This window comes from Phocoena sinus, chromosome 4 (genome assembly GCF_008692025.1).
Source record: "Phocoena sinus isolate mPhoSin1 chromosome 4, mPhoSin1.pri, whole genome shotgun sequence".
Classification (NCBI taxonomy): Eukaryota; Metazoa; Chordata; class Mammalia; order Artiodactyla; family Phocoenidae; genus Phocoena; species Phocoena sinus.
The window spans coordinates 29564498-29582881 of NC_045766.1; the positions used below are offsets into that span (position 1 = coordinate 29564498).

Consider the following 18384-nt stretch of genomic DNA (forward strand, 5'->3'; position numbering starts at 1 on the left):
GCCCTTATCTAATCCATCAGCAAACCCTTTCAAATTTACCTCTCTAATATCCCTGAAATGATTTCACTACCCCTCAAATGATTGATTTCACTTCTTCCCTTTTCCAGCACCATCAAAGCAACTTCCCTATGATTAAATCACTCATATGCTCTATCTGCAGGGATGGCATATCACCAATGAAATGATAACACGTTTGTTCCAAAAAAGATTGTGAAGGAGGCAATATAAAATATCTAGAATGGAGCCTAACTTAAAAGTCTTTAAATAAAAAAAAAGAGAGATAGTAAAAAAAAAAAAAAAAAATCACTCGTACGAGTACCTTCATTCCAGAGTGGCAGAATATTCAAGTCACGGCTTGTGAATCCTGAAACTGCAGTTACAATGTCTATCCCCATTTCATCCCAGTACAGCCCACATCAGACAGCCCTGGAAACCCTGATCAGTTCTGGAGCACCAAGGGCAACAATTTTGTGAACCACAAAGCCAAATCCCAGTCTCTGAACTATAGTTACCCCAAGGTTTCTCACCCTGAGACCTCCCCCTCAGGCATCACATGAATTTCTCCAGAATTTAACCCATATCTATTCTCAGTCCTGAGGCTGTGTGAGGGTCAACTAGAAACAAAGACCACCTAAGCTGTGCTTCCCCAAGATCCCAAAACATCCAACTGATGCAAGTATAAATGAGGTCATGTGTATACATAATAAATCCCTGAAAGATACACAAGCAATTGTGAACAGTGGTTCTATCTGAGTAAAACTAGAGGGTGGAGTACTTTTTTCACTTTATATCCTTCAGCTCTGCTTAAATTTTTTGATGAGAGTATGTTAAAAAGCAGTCTTTTTTTTTCTTGGCCATGCGGCTTGCAGGATCCTAGTTCCCCAACCAGGGATCGAATCTGGGCCACCAGCAGTGGAAGCTCGGAGTACGAACCACTGGACTGCCAGGGCATTCCCAAAAAGCAATCTTTAAGAAGAATTCCAAAAATAAAATCAAGTCAGTAAAAGTTATGTCTGGGAGCTTCCCTGGTGGCGCAGTGGTTGGGAGTCCACCTGCCGATGCAGGAGACACGGGTTCGTGTCCCGGTCTGGGATGATCCCACATGCCGCAGAGCGGCTGGGCCCGTGAGCCATGGCCACTGAGCCTGTGTGTCCGGAGCCTGTGCTCCGCAGCGGGAGAGGCCACAGCAGTGAGAGGCCTGTGTACCACAAAAAAAAAAAAAAAAAAAAAAAAAAAGTATGTCTGTTCATTTTGGTTATATTTATCATTTGCTTGTGTTTTCTACTTTTGATGGACTATCACAGTTGCTTCCTCAACCTGTGAACACCTAAGCCAAGAAAGGTTTTCCATGGGCAAACTGGGAGAAAGACAAATATCCATATCTCAGTATTTGCAGAAAAGCCATCACAAAGGAAAATATATTTTAATAAACAATCCAGCATATGCATTTTTCCACAGTCACCATGTTTTGTTTGTTTTGTTTTGTTTTGGCACCCCAGGTAGGACACGAACGCACAATCCCTGGCTTAGGAGCCATGTTTTAATTACTAAGTCTATAGCTAGCCATGTTTACAGGTAAATTAGTCACCAAAAAGAACAGAATTTGAATTTATCTTCAGTGTTCAGAATTGAAGTGTGTCAAAGCATATTTTTAAAACAAAGAGTTAGTGTAGGGGGCCACAAAGACATAAAATATATTACGTACTGAAAAATTAATCATATACAACCTTTGTGCCATAGAATTTGTTTCCATATTGAGACTCGTTATTCAACATCTTTGGTTGATTATTCTTAAGTTAATGAAAGGTGTGATTAATTGATTGATTAGTTGGTTGATATCTAAAAGATAGTTATAAGGGTGGATGGAAAAATAAAATGATAGGTAGGTAAATGGATGGATGGATAGATGATAGATAGATAGATAGATAGAATTAAGGAGAGAGGAATAGATTAGTGCTTCTCAAACTATCTGTTGTAAAGCACTAGTTTTTTATTTTCAATCCGCCAAGCCAAGTATGTGGTCCTACTGTAGATGGCTTGTGTGTAGCTCAGGCCACATGTGACTTATCACACAAGTTTGACGCACCCAAACTACCCTGTTCCGCAAGGCAATCCCATCGATCATGTGCTTAGATGTCACAGCAATGTTATTTTGCTATAAAAGTTTCTAAACACTCTCGACTTCTGTATCTCGCTCATCACAGGCCCGTAACATTAGCACACTGGTGTCAGTCTACGGACTACACTTTGAGTAGCACTGAGATACAGGCTCAGCTACTTCACACTGCTATGCTACTCATTCCGATTGGTTGGGCATCCATCTAACTGGCCAGTGCATCTGCCAGCCCATGTATCACCCTTGTATAAGAAGGGTAGGTATATTGGTTAATAGGTAGAACAGTAGATGATAGAGGAATTAGATAACAGATAAGCTAGATATCTAATAGATATCTAATAGATTTATTAGATATCTAATAAATTAGGTAGGAGGCAGAGAGTCTCTGCTCTTTATGCAAGTAATTCAAGCGTTAATTAATGCAAGCGTTAACAACGGTTGTCTCTAAATAAGGATCCAGGGAAAATCAGAAGAATCTATTTTCCACTTTCCTCCCTCCAGTAGTGACTGAGCATATAATATCTTTATACTTAAAAATAAAATCAGAAACAATCTAAGTGTCCATCAATAGGGGATCAGATTAAGAAATTCATTGTACATCCATACAATGGAATACTATGTAGTCCTTAAAGAAATAAAGCCGTTATTTATGTACAGAAGAGGAATAAACACCAAGATATACTAAATGACAAAAGGAAGGTAGAGAAGAGTGTGTACCATTTGTACTGTATTGAAAATAGTCTAGGTGGGAATACACATTTAATTTACGTATACATACACATACTTGTACTCACACAGAGTTTCTCTGGAAAGACAAAAGAAACTGGTATGCTGGGGAGGGTACCAGAGGACTAGAGGGAGGGTACATGCTTTGGTACTATTGAAAATTTTGTCATTTACATGTATTTATTACCTATTTGAAAAATATTTTTTCATGTGAAGTCATCTGAAAACATTCACATGGGATTCAGCACCATGAGTGAGTGTGAAAAGGCTCCCAGTGGGCTTCACTAAGAGCCTCGGAAGGATTCCCCTGAGAGGGAGGCCACGGGCTGCTCAGGGCCTAGGTGGGCTTCGGTGGATTAACTGTGGTTCCAGAATCTCAATTTGGTCTGTGCCCAGGTGACCAGCCTCATCCAAAACTACAAGAGTATTCTGGGAACAACCAGACCTGCAAGCTATTCATTTACAAGCAGAGATGGCAGATTCAGTGGGGATGGGCCTGAGTCGAGGGTAGCCCCGTACCCCACTAACTTGGAGAGCAAAGACCACCCACTATGGTGGAACTGCACAGGCTAAATTAAATATATGACCAACGAACGGATCTATGGATGGACAGAGGAATGGCTGCTTTGCTAGGAAAGCACTATCATTTCAGACACATACGTTAGTATAGAGTGCTTAGTTCCCTAAAGAACTAGGAAGACCTCAACATAAGGGACAATGGTGGGGTCTTACGCTACATTCAGATAACTCTAGGATTGGTGGATCTCAATGAAGGGATGAGGAAGCTGCCACACGGACTAGTGAAAGGTCCGTGTACCCATCCTAGCTGAGGTTCTAAAGCCTCAGTGGGATGCATGGTCATCTAACATCCAATACTTATCTTCAAGCTAAGTCAGGCCAGGTTCTTCTTGGCCTCAAAAATAGACACTTAGCATTTCTGCTTCTGCACTTCTCTTCCTATCCCCTCTTTCCTGGAAGGCCCTTCTGCTCACCTGCCCATATTCTTCCCATTTTTCAAGACTCCATTTATGCCCAACCACCTTTACAGAGACTTCTTTGAACACCCACGCTCCATCTATCTTCCTCTCCACTGCATTTAGTACGTGGAGCTAGGATTGTAAACTTTCAATCCAGGATGCGCACAGACCTGATGGAACTACATTCCTGAACACGGCAGATTCCTATGAAGAATTCCAGGGTGCAAGCTTGCAAAGATTTAAAAGAAAATATTATGGGATTCTTTCCTTATCAAGCACCTACCTATGTGCCAGGCCCTGTGCTCAGGTTATACAATGACAAGCAAGAAAAACATCATTCTTGCCCTCAAGGAGGTTACACTGTAGTAAGAAAGAGAAATAAATCAACAGTAATATGGGGCATTCCCTGGCAGTTCAGTGGTTAGGACTCTGGGCTTCCACTGCAGGGGTTGCGGGTTCGATCCCTGGTCAGGGAACCAAGATCCCACATGCCGAACGGTGTGGCCAAAAAAAAAAACAACCACACAACGATAGTATTATAGCAGCAGTGCTACATCTGCGGAGACACAGAGGGCTGTGGGAGAACCTGGCAGGAGCATCTAAGCCAGTGCGGGGGCTGTGAGTCAGGCGAAAACCCCTGCAGGGCTGGCATCTAAGGTGATGCCTAAAGGTAGTGTACGCATTAACCGGGCAAAAAGCGGGGAAATAATATTCCAGGCACAGGTAGCAGCTTGTGCCAAGTTCCTGAGACCAGGAGCACAGCCAGTGGGAGAAACCAAAAGACGGTCAGCCCAGCTGCAAGTTTCAGACCTATAGAAATGACAGCCTTATTGTGACACACTTCAAAGTGCTTCCAACCCAGGAGGGCAGCTGCACACAGGTCAGAAGGAGGCTATTTAGCCTGGTTTTGTCTGTATTCCCCATGTCTCTCCAGCTAGACTGTCAGCTGCCTGAGGTCCGAAAAGCTGCCACATTTCTCCCCCCGGCCCCCGGGCGCAGTGCACTGTGTTGGCACACAAGAAGAGTGCAATGATTTTTTGTTGTAAATGCTGAAATGGCTGAAGACCTTTAAGGTGGCACAAAGGCAAGGCCCTGGGAGAGCACTGCCCCCACCACCATCTCAACCAGGAACAAGACAGGAGTAAGTAAACTTTCAGGGCTGCTCGCTGTGCCAGGCGCAGAGCAAAGCACTTCGCATAGATTCCTGGTTTCGCTTCATCTAACAGCAAACATCGTTTATCCCTTTATCACCTGCTGGGTCTAGATGGAACATTCAATAAAATCTAGAAGTCCAGGAAGAAGTGTATGCAAATAAAGAATATGTTGAAGGAAATTCAGAAGATTTGCCATTAAGTCTACTTCTTATCCTGACTTTTCTGGAGAATTTTTGGTTAAGATTTTAGCAATTACGGTGTTCATTTCTAAAGAAAATAACCCAAAACAGATTAGCAGATGCAAACTGGTATCTATAGAATGGATAAACAACAAGGTCCTACTGTCTAGCACAGGGAACTATATTCAATATCCTGTGATAAACCATAATGGAAAAGAATATGAAAAAGAATACATATACATGTATAACTGAGTCACTTGGCTGTATGGCATTAATTAACACAACACTGTAATTCAACTATACTTCAATAAAAATTTTTGTAAAAAGAACCCCAAACAAGAAAAACACAAGCAGTCCCAAAGAGGATCTCCTTAGAACATAAGCTCCAGGCTTCAGTTACTGAGCTAAGGCTACAAGATCCCTCCCATGCCCCATACACCTACCCAAATCTACCACTCCATCTTCCCCTGCCTCTTTGCTTGCTTTCTCCTGTGGTTTTTATAACTTCCCTCTTCCCCCGATTTAGAAAGAAATATGTTTATTATGCGACATTTGGAACATACAGAAAGGCAAAAAGTAGACAAGAAAAATCTCCATAATCCCACAAATGACCATCGAACACAGTTTGGTATGTAACCCTCTATCAGACAGACACACACACACTTTTTAAAATAAAATCAGGATTATGACCCTTTCACAATGTACCATAATTATTGGGTTTTTATGTGTTATATCCCACTTGTCTGATATTTAGGGCCATTTCTTATCTCTAAGCATTGGTAACTAACTGTTAAATCAAGAAATATAAATGAAAACATAATACATCTACTCAAAGCACAGTGAAAAGAAAAACTGTAACTTGATTTAAACATGAAGCTCTCAACTAGAGAAATAACAATGGAAGTCACAAAAACACTTCCCAAAGTCCATAGGACATTCCTAGGTGGACAGTATGAGATAATAGTTGGAATAAAAATGTTCAAAAGTCAAATACGCTTGTGAAATATTGGCTTAAAAATAAACTAGTTTTGTAACAAGTGACTCCGGAGTCTTGAAAGTGTATTGTGAAATTCCAAGAGAGGGACAGAGCCTGCAACATATCCCAAATCTATTGGTCCAGGAACCTTTTGTTCACAAAGTATCTGAGTGGACTAGGGTTCCAAGGAATACACTTTGGAAAACATTGCTCTGCTGATATTTCAATGCACTAAAACATGCACAGTCCCCCACAGACCAGCAGAAGGGCCATCCCCTCAGAATTTCCCCTTCAATAAAAAGTTTATTACTTCAGTCCTCAGTCTTCCAAATCACCCTTTAAAAAAAAATTATCCCCTGGATTGGTGGATTCATTTACTTCCACCATCCTCTCCTGTGGTTAGATATTTCATTGATGGAGGACGGGAAAGGCAGAGATGATAAGTAAGGGTGTAATTCCTACACGTCTTAATTTGTCAACAAACAAAAACTGACACTGAATCAACCCTTTAAGCAATGTATTTCTAATCAATCTTTGCAATTATAAAGACAATGAGAAGTAAATTTTTTTCCTGTAAGCTACTTTACTAACATCTAACTAACCCTCTCAACAAGTCCTCAGCAACATACCCAATCCTGACATAAATTAGGTCATCCGCCCTCCATGTCACATCTGTGTGCCCTGTAAAATGATATGGATTTATTAATGGTGAAAATCTCAATGAGAAGAAAACATAGTCATTGTAGGTATACTATCCATTTCTGGTTTGGTTCATCATTTCTCTCTCTCTCCAGCACTGAGAGCTCCAAATCTGATCACCCAGACTGAGTTTAGAAGCAAACTCTAATGCTCCATCCACCACTCCAAAGTTGTCTGGTCACCAAGGATACCTAGTTACAGGGCCTAATTATGGGCATGTAACTGACATGAGGCAGTACTGTACAAGTGCAGAAGTACAGGTTTGAGAATCACATAATTCTAATCCCACCTTTGCCACTCGCCTGTTATGTGACCCTGGGCCATTTACTCGACCTTATTGTGCCTCAGTTTCCTCAACAGTAAAATGAGAAAATAACATGTACCTGTTCACAGGTCACTGTGAGAGTTAAAAGAACGTGTGAAGAGCACCTAGGGTTATGAATAAAGTTTCCTTACACATGTGTCAGGAGTGTGTTCCATGGGTGATTCTGGCATTGCCTCTCTGGGAAGTACTGACTTATATCTCCCTGCTTCCTCTGGAATAGAGCAGGTAATCAACCAATGTCAATTACCTCCCCTCTTCCTCTCACCCCACTTCTCAATCTCACTCCCCCTCCCACACACAAACGGGGCTCCACTAGTAGCTACAAGCCAGATTCCAAAAATCAGAAAGTAGACCCTCCTCAGAAGAGGTTAGACATCCTCTGCCCAAGATGCAGCAGCAAAAGGGAATCTGTGGTGGGCATTCCTATTTAGGATTTTTAACAGGAAAATTGATTCTCAGTCTTTATTTACAATTTTAAAAACCAGCTTGCAATTCCAGATCCAGGCTTCATTCAGCACTAAACAATAACTGAGAGTCAAAATTAGTTTATCCTACTAGCAAGGTCTCTGCATCCAATTTTGGCCAGGTAGACAGCATATGCATGTGGGGAGGCAAGGGGAAGCAAGAACGAACTTGTACTGAAAGTCTACTATGTACCAGACACTTCAAATATGTTATCTAATCTTTAGAAATACCGTGAAATAGGACTTCCCTGGTGGCGCAGCAGTTAAGAATCCTCCTGCCAATGCAGGGGACACAGGTTCCATCCCTGGTCTGGGAAGATCCCACATACCACGGAGCAACTAAGCCCGTGTGCCACAACTACTGAGCCTGTGCTCTAGAGCCCACGAGCCACAACTACTGAGCCCATGTGCCACAACTACTGAAGCCCACGCACCTAGAGCCCATGCTCTGCAATGAGAGAAGCCACCGCAATGAGAAGCCCATGCACCGCAACCAAGGGTAGCCCCTGCTCACCACAACTAGAGAAAGCCCACCTGCAGCAACAAAAGACCCAACGCAGCCAAAAATAAATAAATTAAATAAATAAATAAATAATAAAAGCCATCTCTCTTCAAAAAAAAAAAGAATCCGCCTGCCAATTCAGGGGACACGGGTTTGATCTCTGGTTGGGGAAGATCCCACATGCCTCAGAGCAACTAAGCCACAACTACTGAAGCCCGCGCGCCAAGAGCCTGTGCTCTGCAACAAGAGAAGCCACCGCAATGAGAAGCCCACATACCACAACCAAGAGTAGCCCCCGCTCGACGCAACTAGAGAAAGCCCATGTGCAGCAATGAAGACCCAAGGCGGCCAAAAATTAATTAATTAATTAATTTAAAAATAAAACAGTTTCTCAAGTATGTACTCCAGCAAAATGAGGGCATAAACCAAAAAAGAGGAAGACAAACAAACAGCACTCCTAGCCATGGAAAGAAGTAAAGAGAAGCCCTAAGGATGACAGCTCTGTTGTAGAGCTAGAGAGCAACAAGAATGGAACAGAAAGATGAGGGAATCTGGACATAAAAGCTTAAGGAAAGGAGACCTGACAGAACCCAGGGGATTGAGAGCCTGGAAAATTTTGAGATCATAATAAAGGCAAATAGTATATAAACATATAAAAAGGCAATTAGAAATAATAGGAAAAAATGTTTAAGAAAGTCAAGATTCAAAGATGAAGAAACTAAAAGGTAACACAAATTTTAACAACTGATGAAGAGTGAAAAGAAAGAATCCCTATGACTTTGGGGCTGGATATATCCTCCTTTGGGTGTCCCAGGAGTCCTGACACCAGACACAATGTGCAAGTCTAAGATCCAATGTTAATACACAAGGCAATAAATTATATTAAATGTTGCCTCCAGTTTTTCAACTTCAAGAATAATTTATGAATAAAAAAGTCAATTTGGGGACAAAGCACAAAAGTTTTATTGGTTATGGGTTCAGAGCTTTGGAATATTAAGGTGTCACTAACAAAAAGCAAATTGTGGAACTGATAGCCACCCAAACCTCCTTGACTTACAAAATGGGGAATCAGAAATACCGTAAAGGGGCTTCCCTGGTGGCTCAGTGGTTAAGAATCCACCTGTCAGTGCAGGGGACATGGGTTTGAGCCTTGGTCTGGGAAGATCCCAAACACGGCGGAGCAACCTAAGCCCGTGCGCCACAACTACTGAGCCTGCATGCCTAGAGCCCGTGCTCCGCAACGAGAGAAGCCACCGCAGTAAGAAGCCTGCACACCGCAACAAAGAGTAGCTCCCCACTCGTGGCAACTAGAGAAAGCCCACAAGCAGTAACAAAGACCCAATGCAGGCAAAAATAAATAAATAAATTTCTTTTAAAAAATAAATTAAAAATTGAAAGGTTCCCTCTGTGAGCCTTGAGAAGGTGAAGGAAACCATTGTGTTTCAACAAAAGTCCTTTTATACTATTGGGTTTGGTACCAACTGCACAGATCACTTTGACAAAAATAATTTTCTACCACACATTTCAGAAAAGGCAAAACACTAAAATTATTACTAAAAATTGAGAGTGCCAGCAAATGTTATAGTTGGAATTATATTTAAGAGTGGGGATAATTTTTCTTACAGAATATGTTATTCAAATAAAAATCTTCTACAAGAATGGAAAGTTCTACTGAATCCAGATCACTTTCTTCTTTATAATTCTCTATTTTCTGGTCTATGTACACCAAACATGTATTCCATTTATAACCAGAAATTTAAAAAAAATTTTAATGTGATCAGTGTTCAAAGTCAGTGTGCCAGTTGCTAAGAGCCCAACACCTACACACCCCAGCCTGATTTATGAGCTGTAGAGAACAGCAGGAACAATGCAGTCTTCAGAGGCCATGCGTTTTAACATTCTATCCTCCCCATTGTTAAATGCTACCCTAACACCACAGGGAAGGTGTGAATGCTTAGAAAAGGTGCCCCGTAACAGGTACCAGAAAGTGATTACACCATATACCTAGGAACAATCTTGCCTGAGAAAATGACAAAAAGGTTTTTTAAAGCTTCTTAGATGTCCAGGCTTTGTATCCCATAAAGCTCATTGTTCAGCTGGGGAAGTGACATGAGGATAAAGGTGGGAGTGGGGAAAACGGAAAACTGCTCCCTAAGTAGATGACAACAGATTAGAGGGCCAGTCCAGGGTCCACCATTAAATAACCACAAATGGCATTCCCCAAGTCACGTCAATACCCTTCCCTGGCCTCAGTTTTCTAACCTTCCTCCCAAGAAAATGACCTTGTCAATTATAAAATACTTTGATTTCTGATTTATAAAGCCCTCAACTCTTGACAAAATCAAGAATAGAATTCTACTGCTAGCCCCATTTCACAGATGTTGGGGCAAAGTCATGGGTAGATTTTATGAAAATTAATTCAGGGTTAGTTGCCACCATTTTCCAAGCTTCTACTTAAATCCACCAAAATACATTGCTTTTTGAGGCTGTGTTACAAAGTGTGGCATATAACATTTATCTTATTCCAACTTTAAACAAAGCTCCAAAAGAAATTCAGAGAACTCCTGGCAGATTGCTTATCTCAAAAAACAAAAGTCACAGTGACTTAATTTCTTAAATTCCCTTAGCTACTTGGCCAAAAAATTTCCAGGGATAGCATCAGATCAAGCCTACAGGCCTACTGCTTACACGTTTTTCCAGTTGTTGTCTTTATTGACTATCCAAAGTGAAATGAAGATGCACCCAGCTTTGGACTGAGGAGTGACTTTTAGTTGGGGGGGTGAGGCAAATGGAGCAGATCAACTTTCTCTAAACCCAAGGCTTACTTCCATTTTTAACCTAGCTTCACAAACATATTTTAGAGCTACTCCAATCATTCAAAGCCTGTATAAAAGGGAACTCTTTTGTTTTCTTTCTGTTTAGGGATCTTTTCCCCCTAGCTTTCCTCAGATATTAGGCAAGCCCAGCTCTTATTTCATATTTTTAACAACCAGCTATACCAATCATATACATATTTGTGTGTGTATATTTATAAACACAGTTCAAAAATCATTTGGGACCAAAACTAGCCTCCAAAATTATTAGAAATTATTGGGTCTTTTTCTACTTGTAGGTACTACTAAGTCCATTTCTATAAAAGTCACAGTGAGATATTCAAAACTGCATTTACCTAAGTAAAGCAATACAAGATGCTACTTTGGATCTTTACATAGTATACAAACTAATGCCATCCTTTGGAACAATATCATCACACTTAGAAAAATGTCATGCTATTACATCACATACTTGAATTCCACCAACCATTTAGAAATCAAAGCACTGGACTTCCGCACTGGACTTCCCTGGTGGCGCAGCAGTTAAGAATCCTCCTGCCAATGCAGGGGACACAGGTTCCGTCCCTGGTCTGGGAAGATCCCACATGCCGCGGAGCAACTAAGCCCGTGAGCCACAACTACTGAGCCTATGTGCTACAACTACTGAAGCCCACGCACCTAGAGCCCGTGCTCCCGCAACAAAGACAAGGCACTGCAACGAGAAGCCCGCGCACCACAACGAAGAGTAGACCCAGCTCGCCGCAACTAGAGAAAAGCCTGTGCGCAGCAACGAAGACCCAACGCAGCCGAAAATAAATAATTTTTTAAAAAAAAGAAAAGCACTGAGTACGTGTCCACACTGTCACTCAAAACCCAGGAGAAGACCAGCTGTGGACTAAAATGACCATCAAGTCTGTTTTAGGACAAGGGCTTCTCAGCAATGCATCAACCCCAGCAAAAAATTAAAGCACTCCTCCTTGCACAAGACATCAACAGCTTTGGGATGGGAAAGGAATAATTGGCCACCAGTATGAGTCAAAGGGTTGGCTATTACAAGCCTCATCCATCCTTGCGTATTTGTTATTAGGGTCCTCTCACAGCAATCAAAGTATCAAATATTAGTGCCAAAGAAAGGGTTGATTATCTTTTTAAAATAGCACATAACATCTTAACGTCTAAACTAAAGCTACTCAATCAAAGAAATATGGGCTTTAACATAAATTCTAAGGCAAGTTCTTAGAGGAGGAGTTTCCCTCCATGGCAGTGAACAGCTCACCAGTGCAAGCAATCCTGGACCAAGTGGTCCAGCTGGCACGACTTCAATCCAGGCCATTGATAGCCTGACCCCACATGACCTCACTAATTACATGTCAAGTTCCAGCTTGGCTTCTCCTCCAGAATATAATTATTTTAGGGTACCACAATTGAAACAACCTTCTTTATGCCTATGAATATATTTTCCTATACAGTCTAATTCCACTCAAATGTAAACTTCATTACATCAAAAAGCTGGAACAAAGGGAAGGGAAGAATGACAAAGCAGTCTCCTGATTCGATGGTATTTTAGGTTACCAAGGGCGACATAATAAAACTCCGACCCAATTTTCACACAATTGATTTGTCCAGCCTACAACTACTTCACCGGGCAGTTACTAATTACATCACAGGTGCTGTGTGGTCATCACCTCACCAGTAAGGCCTACCAGGCAGTGTTCACTTTTCCAGACTGCTTTTCCCAAGAATGGAGAGACTGGAGACCGCCTACACTACCAAGAGTCCCTCTCCTCCCCAAGCCTCAGATCTGCTCTAGCATTTTTGTTGGTGTCATATCTCAGTGGACCAGCCTCTGATTATCTGACTTAGAGTGGGCAGGGAAGGGAGTAAGAGTTTGGGTCCAGGAGTCTGTATCAGTACTCCAGCTGCAGGGCATAGTCACCTATGTGTCTCATGAGAATTCTCCCAAAAGTTTTTTTTTTCTTGTACCTCTAAGAGTTTCCATGTTCCGAATCTCTTGTGACTTCCAGAACCCTGGAAGAACTTCACCAGACTCAGCTTCTGATCCCTTACAATTCCAACACCCAGAGACTCACTCCCTATTTCCAGCCTCCCAGATCTCTGGGAAACAGCGGTGGACGGTGACACATCACCTCTCTCTCTCTCTCTCTCTCTCTCTCACACACGCACACACGCACACACTCAAGAACAAGCGTGCACACCCTGGGTATCGTGACCCTGTGTCCCCCCTAGCTCCAGGCTGACTTACTTGAGGAAGTACCTCTGGCCAGTGGCCGTGAAGGTCATCTCCCAGCCTGGGGGCAGCGGCAGCTCGTCGGTCACGTCGTAGGACTGCTGTCGGAGGTGCGCGTGCTGCTGCGCCGGGCTGCCCGCAGCGCCCGCGCCGGTGCCCAGCTGCAGAGACGCGGGCGACGAGTGCGAGCGGACGTGCTGGGCGCCGCCGGCCAGTCGGGGCCCAGGGTGACCACCGGACGAGTCGGTGCTCGACTGGCGCGAGTGCGAGCCGGAGTCAGGCTCCTTGAAGAACGACTCGGGCAGGATCTTCTTCCGCCACGAGCTGGGCTTGGGGTTCATCACCGAGTTGAAGAGGGCTTCGAGGTCCGTGTCTAGGTCTTGAGTGACGTGGATCACTTGCTGCCCGGGTGGCGGGAGCGGAGGGGGCGCCGAGGCCGGATTCATCTTCTGCAAGGAGAAAGGAGGTCAGATTAGCCTTTTATTGAGGGTCGGAGAGGGGGATACGGGGGGAAGAATAGAGAGAAAAAGCAAAAGAGACGGATAGATGTCTGCCTCGGGATCCCAGACACCCAGCAGTTAAGACCAGCCGGATGGGGGGAGGGGTCCCTCCTGGCCTCGAGAATTATGCAACTTTCTTGAAGCCAAGAAGTTACCAGGAAAGGGGGGATGGGGTGGCTGCTGGGAGTTAACTGCACTGGAGACGCTGCTGAACTGCTGGTGGCAAAGGACAGGTCGAAACTTTCCAGGGCAGTCAGCCCCCCAAAGTCTCAACCGGAGCCAGCTCCAAGACATCTCAACTCCGGAAGCCCGAGGAGCCGGGCGCCCTGGAGTGGTGCCGGGTGAGCGGGCACGCGCCAGAGGGCACACTACCTGGGCGCGCAGCGAAGCCGAGTCTGGGCGTGCGGCGGCCGCCGTCCCGCCCGAACTCGCTGTCGGGCCTGGGTCGCTAGGGTGCGTCCCGAGCTTGCAGGGCTGGAGCCGGGGCCCGGCTGGCAAATCCTGACCAGACTCGGTGCCTGGCAGCCGAGGGCCTTCTGCTCTCACATCCCCCGAAATGGCCTCAGGCGCTCGCGCTCCGCGAGGAGGCTGAGGAGAAGCAGACAGCGCGGCCGCCGCGGCTCCCGAACTGTCCCATAAACAAAGTTTGGAGCAAACTCCCACTCCCAGGAAAGAGGCGGGGCCGAAAGTTGAGCTGTTGAATTATGCATGACCTCCAAGTCCCCAGCCTGCCTGCCCCCGCTCGTCTCTCCCCTTTCTCTTCCTCCTCCTCCCACCCCCGGCTCCAGAAAACCCTGGGCGTGCTGGGTACTTTGCAGGGTAAGAGGAGACGGGTGCCCTCCACCCACTCCTCCTGGTCGCGCGGACCTCTCCCGCGGAGCCCTGGATCTGCATTCCTTTGAGTTTACCACGGACTTGGGGCGGGATCAAAGGGAAAGTGGCCCGAGCCTGTTTAATCAAGGACTTGTGGACCGAAACCAAGGCTGGGGGCGGCGGAGGGCACGCCGGTGAGGGGCCCAGACTGAGTAAGGGCCGGTCCTGGGCGCCGCGCCCTCCCTTAGTGCCGGGTGCCGAGGCCGGGAGCGCCGGAGCGCTGCACTGATCCGTGATTCTGCCTGAGGGCGGCCCGCGTGCGCTCCGGCGCGGGGAGACACCAGCGAGGCCAGCTTTTCCACGGGAGGCTACTTAGCGCTTGTGACCATATTTGGTCTGGCGAGGAGGCATCTCGGCTGTTTGGCTTTCAATTGTCTGCTCGTGCGCAGACGGTGCCCAGAAAGTGCCTCTGTCGCTAGGGATGCGGCTTCGCCAGCTGGTTCATTGTAAACAACCTTCAAACCATTTATCAATCCTTGTTTTCCTCTCCAGTGTGACTCAAGTCACTAGGGGTTGAGAAGAAACCTGGTCAAAGCTTGGGCGCTGGAAAGGGACAGCGATCGTGCCCCCCTCTCCCGAGACATCCGCGCGGGTAGTGGGAGGATTGGAATGTCCCTGACGCCCTCCAGAGAGCCTGGAGCCGGGATGGAACCGGAACAGGTGGCTGGGAGCAGAAAGGGTGCGCCAGTGACCCGGGAAAAACCACCCACCCTCCCACCGACTGGATCTAGGCGGGGGGTGGAGACCCCCTGCTAGATCTAGACTGGCAAGACAGCTGCGGGAAGTAGGAGGCGGCCTGGTCCTCCCGAGCAGCTCAATTCCTTCTTTCCTTGTCCCTTCTCCACTGGGGGGAAGGGGAGAGTGGCTGCGAGGTAAGTCAGGCTTCAGAAAGTCCCTACCCGACCCCATTTGATTCAAACATAAGTTTATGAAATAAGTCATATGAGGCGATATATGTAAAGCACTTTGAAGACATACCTGCCTACATACCTCTTTGTTAAACAAAATAGAATTGTATCAAGTGCAAGTATTGTGCCTTCACAGTTTTATAAGGGTGGAACAAAGTCAAAATTAAAATCTGGAGTTGCTTTGAAGGAGGAAAGTTTATGGGAAAGACAAGGCCACCCCATAGCTTTCTTTTATTTTTATTTTTAAAATTTTATTTACTTATTTATTTATTTGTGGTACGCGGGCCTCTCACTGTTGTGGCCTCTCCCATTGCGGAGCACAGGCTCCAGACGCGCAGGCTTAGCGGCCATGGCTCACGGGCCCAGTCGCTCCGCGGCATGTGAGATCCTCCAGGACCAGGGCACAAACCCGTGTCCCCTGCATCAGCAGGCGGACTCTCAACCACTGCGCCACCAGGGAAGCCCCACACCCCATAGTTTTGCTTTGGAAAAGGTAAGAGTATTTGGGGCACATTCCCTGAATGGCTTCTCCCTGTCAGTGCCCAAAATAGAGCAGAGGCCACCTAAGTGAGCCCGCCCCCCCATTATCTGTGCTTGAGGGTGTGCTCTGATTCCAAACTCCCCACAGATGGGAAAATCAAGACTGCCTGAGAGAGAAAGACAGTCATGTGGATCACTGTCAAAGGTGAGCAGAGGGCTTCCCTGGTGGCGCAGTGGTTAAGAATCCGCCTGCCAATGCAGGGGACTCGGGTTCGAGCCCTGGTCCGGGAAGATCCCACATGCCGCAGAGCAACTAAGCCCGTGTGCCACAACTACTGAAGCCTGTGCGCCTAGAGCCCGTGCTCCACAACAAGAGAAGCCACAGCCATGAGAAGCCCGCACACCACGACGAAGAGTAGCCCCCGCTCTCTGCAATCAGAGAAAGCCAGTGCGCAGCAACGAAGACCCAACCCAACGCGGCCAAAAATAAATAAATAAATTTATAAAAAAAAAAAAAAAAAAAAGGTGAGCAGAGCATGGCTCCTTCAGGAGACTCTGGAACTATTTCCCATCAGCAGGTCCTCTGCCCATAGGACCAGCAGAGGGAAGGGGAAGCTGCTACAGGTCACTCCATGGGAAATAGCATCTTTACAAGCTATCGTCAGAAGCCACCACAGTTGCAACAATGGGAAAATTAGCTCTGGAACTAGAGGAAGTGACTGGGACCGAAAGGTTACTAATTCAGAAGCCACTTGATGAACAGATGCAACCTTGAGGCCAGCCCAACTCCAGGAAGGTCCTCACCCAGGAAGGAAGGTCTTGCTTTGTAAAGAGTTCCTGGCTGCTGCACAGAGGAAGATGCTGAGGGAGCCATGAGATTAATCAGTTAGGGAGAAGCAGGATTGTGGTCGGGTGGGCATTCCTTGCCAAACTTCAAGACATAGATAGTGGAAGACAAAGTAGATGCCTGAAATGGAAATTGCTCTGATCATGTGAAAGCTCAAAGGGAAAACTCCCAGTTCCCAAACAGTCTATAAGATATGGTAGTGGATGGCCAAAGAGATTTGCTTCAGTGCCTCAAACAATAGTTTCAGATTAAATAACATTTACAGATGCCTTGTGTATATCAGGTACTGCCCATAAGAGGCAGTATGGTGTAACAGGTAAGTGTATAATGAATCTCTGGAGGAAAATACCTGAAGCAAGATACTGAAACTCTCTATTCCTGAGTTTTCTCCTTTGTAAATTAGAAACAATAACAGTACCCACCTCACAGGATTTTAGATTAAAACAAATTACAGTCGGCCCTTTGTATCCTTGGGTTCCACATCCACTGTGGATTAAAAAAAAAAAAAAAAAAAAAATCCAGAAAGTTCCAAAAAGCAAAACTTGAATTTGTGGCACACTGACAACTATTTACATAGCATTTAATTGTATTAGTTATTATAAGAAACGTAGAGCTGATTTAAAGTATATGGGCTCTTTCCGTGCCTAGCGCAGCCATGGCTCGTGGTCCCAAGAAGCACCTGAAGCGCGTAGCAGCTCCAAAGCATTGGATGCTGGATAAACTGACTGGTGTGTTTGCTCCTCGTCCATCTACCGGTCCTCACAAGCTGAAGGAATGTCTCCCCCTAATTATTTTCCTAAGGAACAGACTTAAATATGCCCTAACAGGAGATGAAGTAAAGAAGATCTGCATGCAGCGTTTCATTAAGATTGATGGCAAGGTCCGCACTGATATAACCTACCCTGCTGGTTTTATGGATGTCATCAGCATTGACAAGACTGGAGAGAATTTTCATCTGATCTATGACACCAAGGGTCGCTTTGCTGTTCATCGTATTACACCTGAGGAGGCCAAGTATAAGTTATGCAAAGTGAGAAAGATCTTTGTGGGGACAAAAGGAATCCCTCATCTGGTGACCCATGATGCTCGCACCATCCGCTACCCTGATCCCCTCATCAAGGTGAATGACACCATTCAGATTGATTTGGAGACTGGCAAGATTACTGATTTCATCAAATTTGACACTGGTAACCTGTGCATGGTGACTGGAGGTGCTAACCTGGGAAGAATTGGTGTGATCACTAACCGGGAGAGGCATCCTGGTTCTTTTGATGTAGTTCATGTGAAAGATGCCAACGGCAATAGCTTTGCCACCCGGCTCTCCAACATTTTCGTTATTGGCAAAGGCAACAAACCGTGGATCTCTCTTCCTCATGGAAAGGGTATCCGCCTTACCATTGCTGAGGAGAGAGACAAGAGACTGGCAGCCAAACAGAGCAGTGGATAAAATGATCTCTAAGTGATGTGATTGAGAAAGTCCTTGTACTTAGAAATAATGCTACATAATTAAAAGCCTTTTTAGTGTTAAAAAAAAAAAAAATAAAAAAAAAATAAAGTATATGGGAGGATGTGTGTAGGTTATATTTAAATACTACGC

General features: G+C 45.0%; 2 protein-coding genes across 3 annotated transcripts in view; one reads left to right on the forward strand and one right to left on the reverse strand.

Annotated features, from left to right (window-relative positions):
* The window catches only part of WWTR1 (WW domain containing transcription regulator 1), a 133756-nt gene extending 119427 nt beyond the window's left edge, over positions 1-14329 (reverse strand). Inside the window, exons 1-2 of one of the 2 annotated variants that reach the window (XM_032630667.1) lie at positions 14052-14329; positions 13195-13628 (exon numbers count right to left, since the gene is read on the reverse strand). In XM_032630667.1, the coding sequence (XP_032486558.1) occupies positions 13195-13625 (431 nt within the window). In that variant the 5' untranslated portion in view covers positions 13626-13628; positions 14052-14329. Of the gene's footprint in view, positions 1-13194; positions 13629-13834; positions 13983-14051 lie in introns of those variants that run through there. The other variant, XM_032630668.1, reaches the window with a different exon arrangement.
* Positions 14330-17421: 3092 nt separating this feature from the next.
* On the forward strand, positions 17422-18327 carry LOC116753680 (40S ribosomal protein S4, X isoform-like). Its single transcript, XM_032631694.1, has one exon. The coding sequence runs from the start codon at positions 17443-17445 to the stop codon at positions 18232-18234; it is 792 nt and encodes a 263-aa protein (XP_032487585.1). The 5' UTR covers positions 17422-17442; the 3' UTR covers positions 18235-18327.
* The last annotated feature ends 57 nt before the right edge of the window (positions 18328-18384 follow it).

Bases quoted from the DNA above. Each gene is read 5' to 3' on its own strand.
- LOC116753680 (XM_032631694.1), top strand. From the start codon at position 17,443: ATGGCTCGTGGTCCCAAGAAGCACCTGAAGCGCGTAGCAGCTCCAAAG.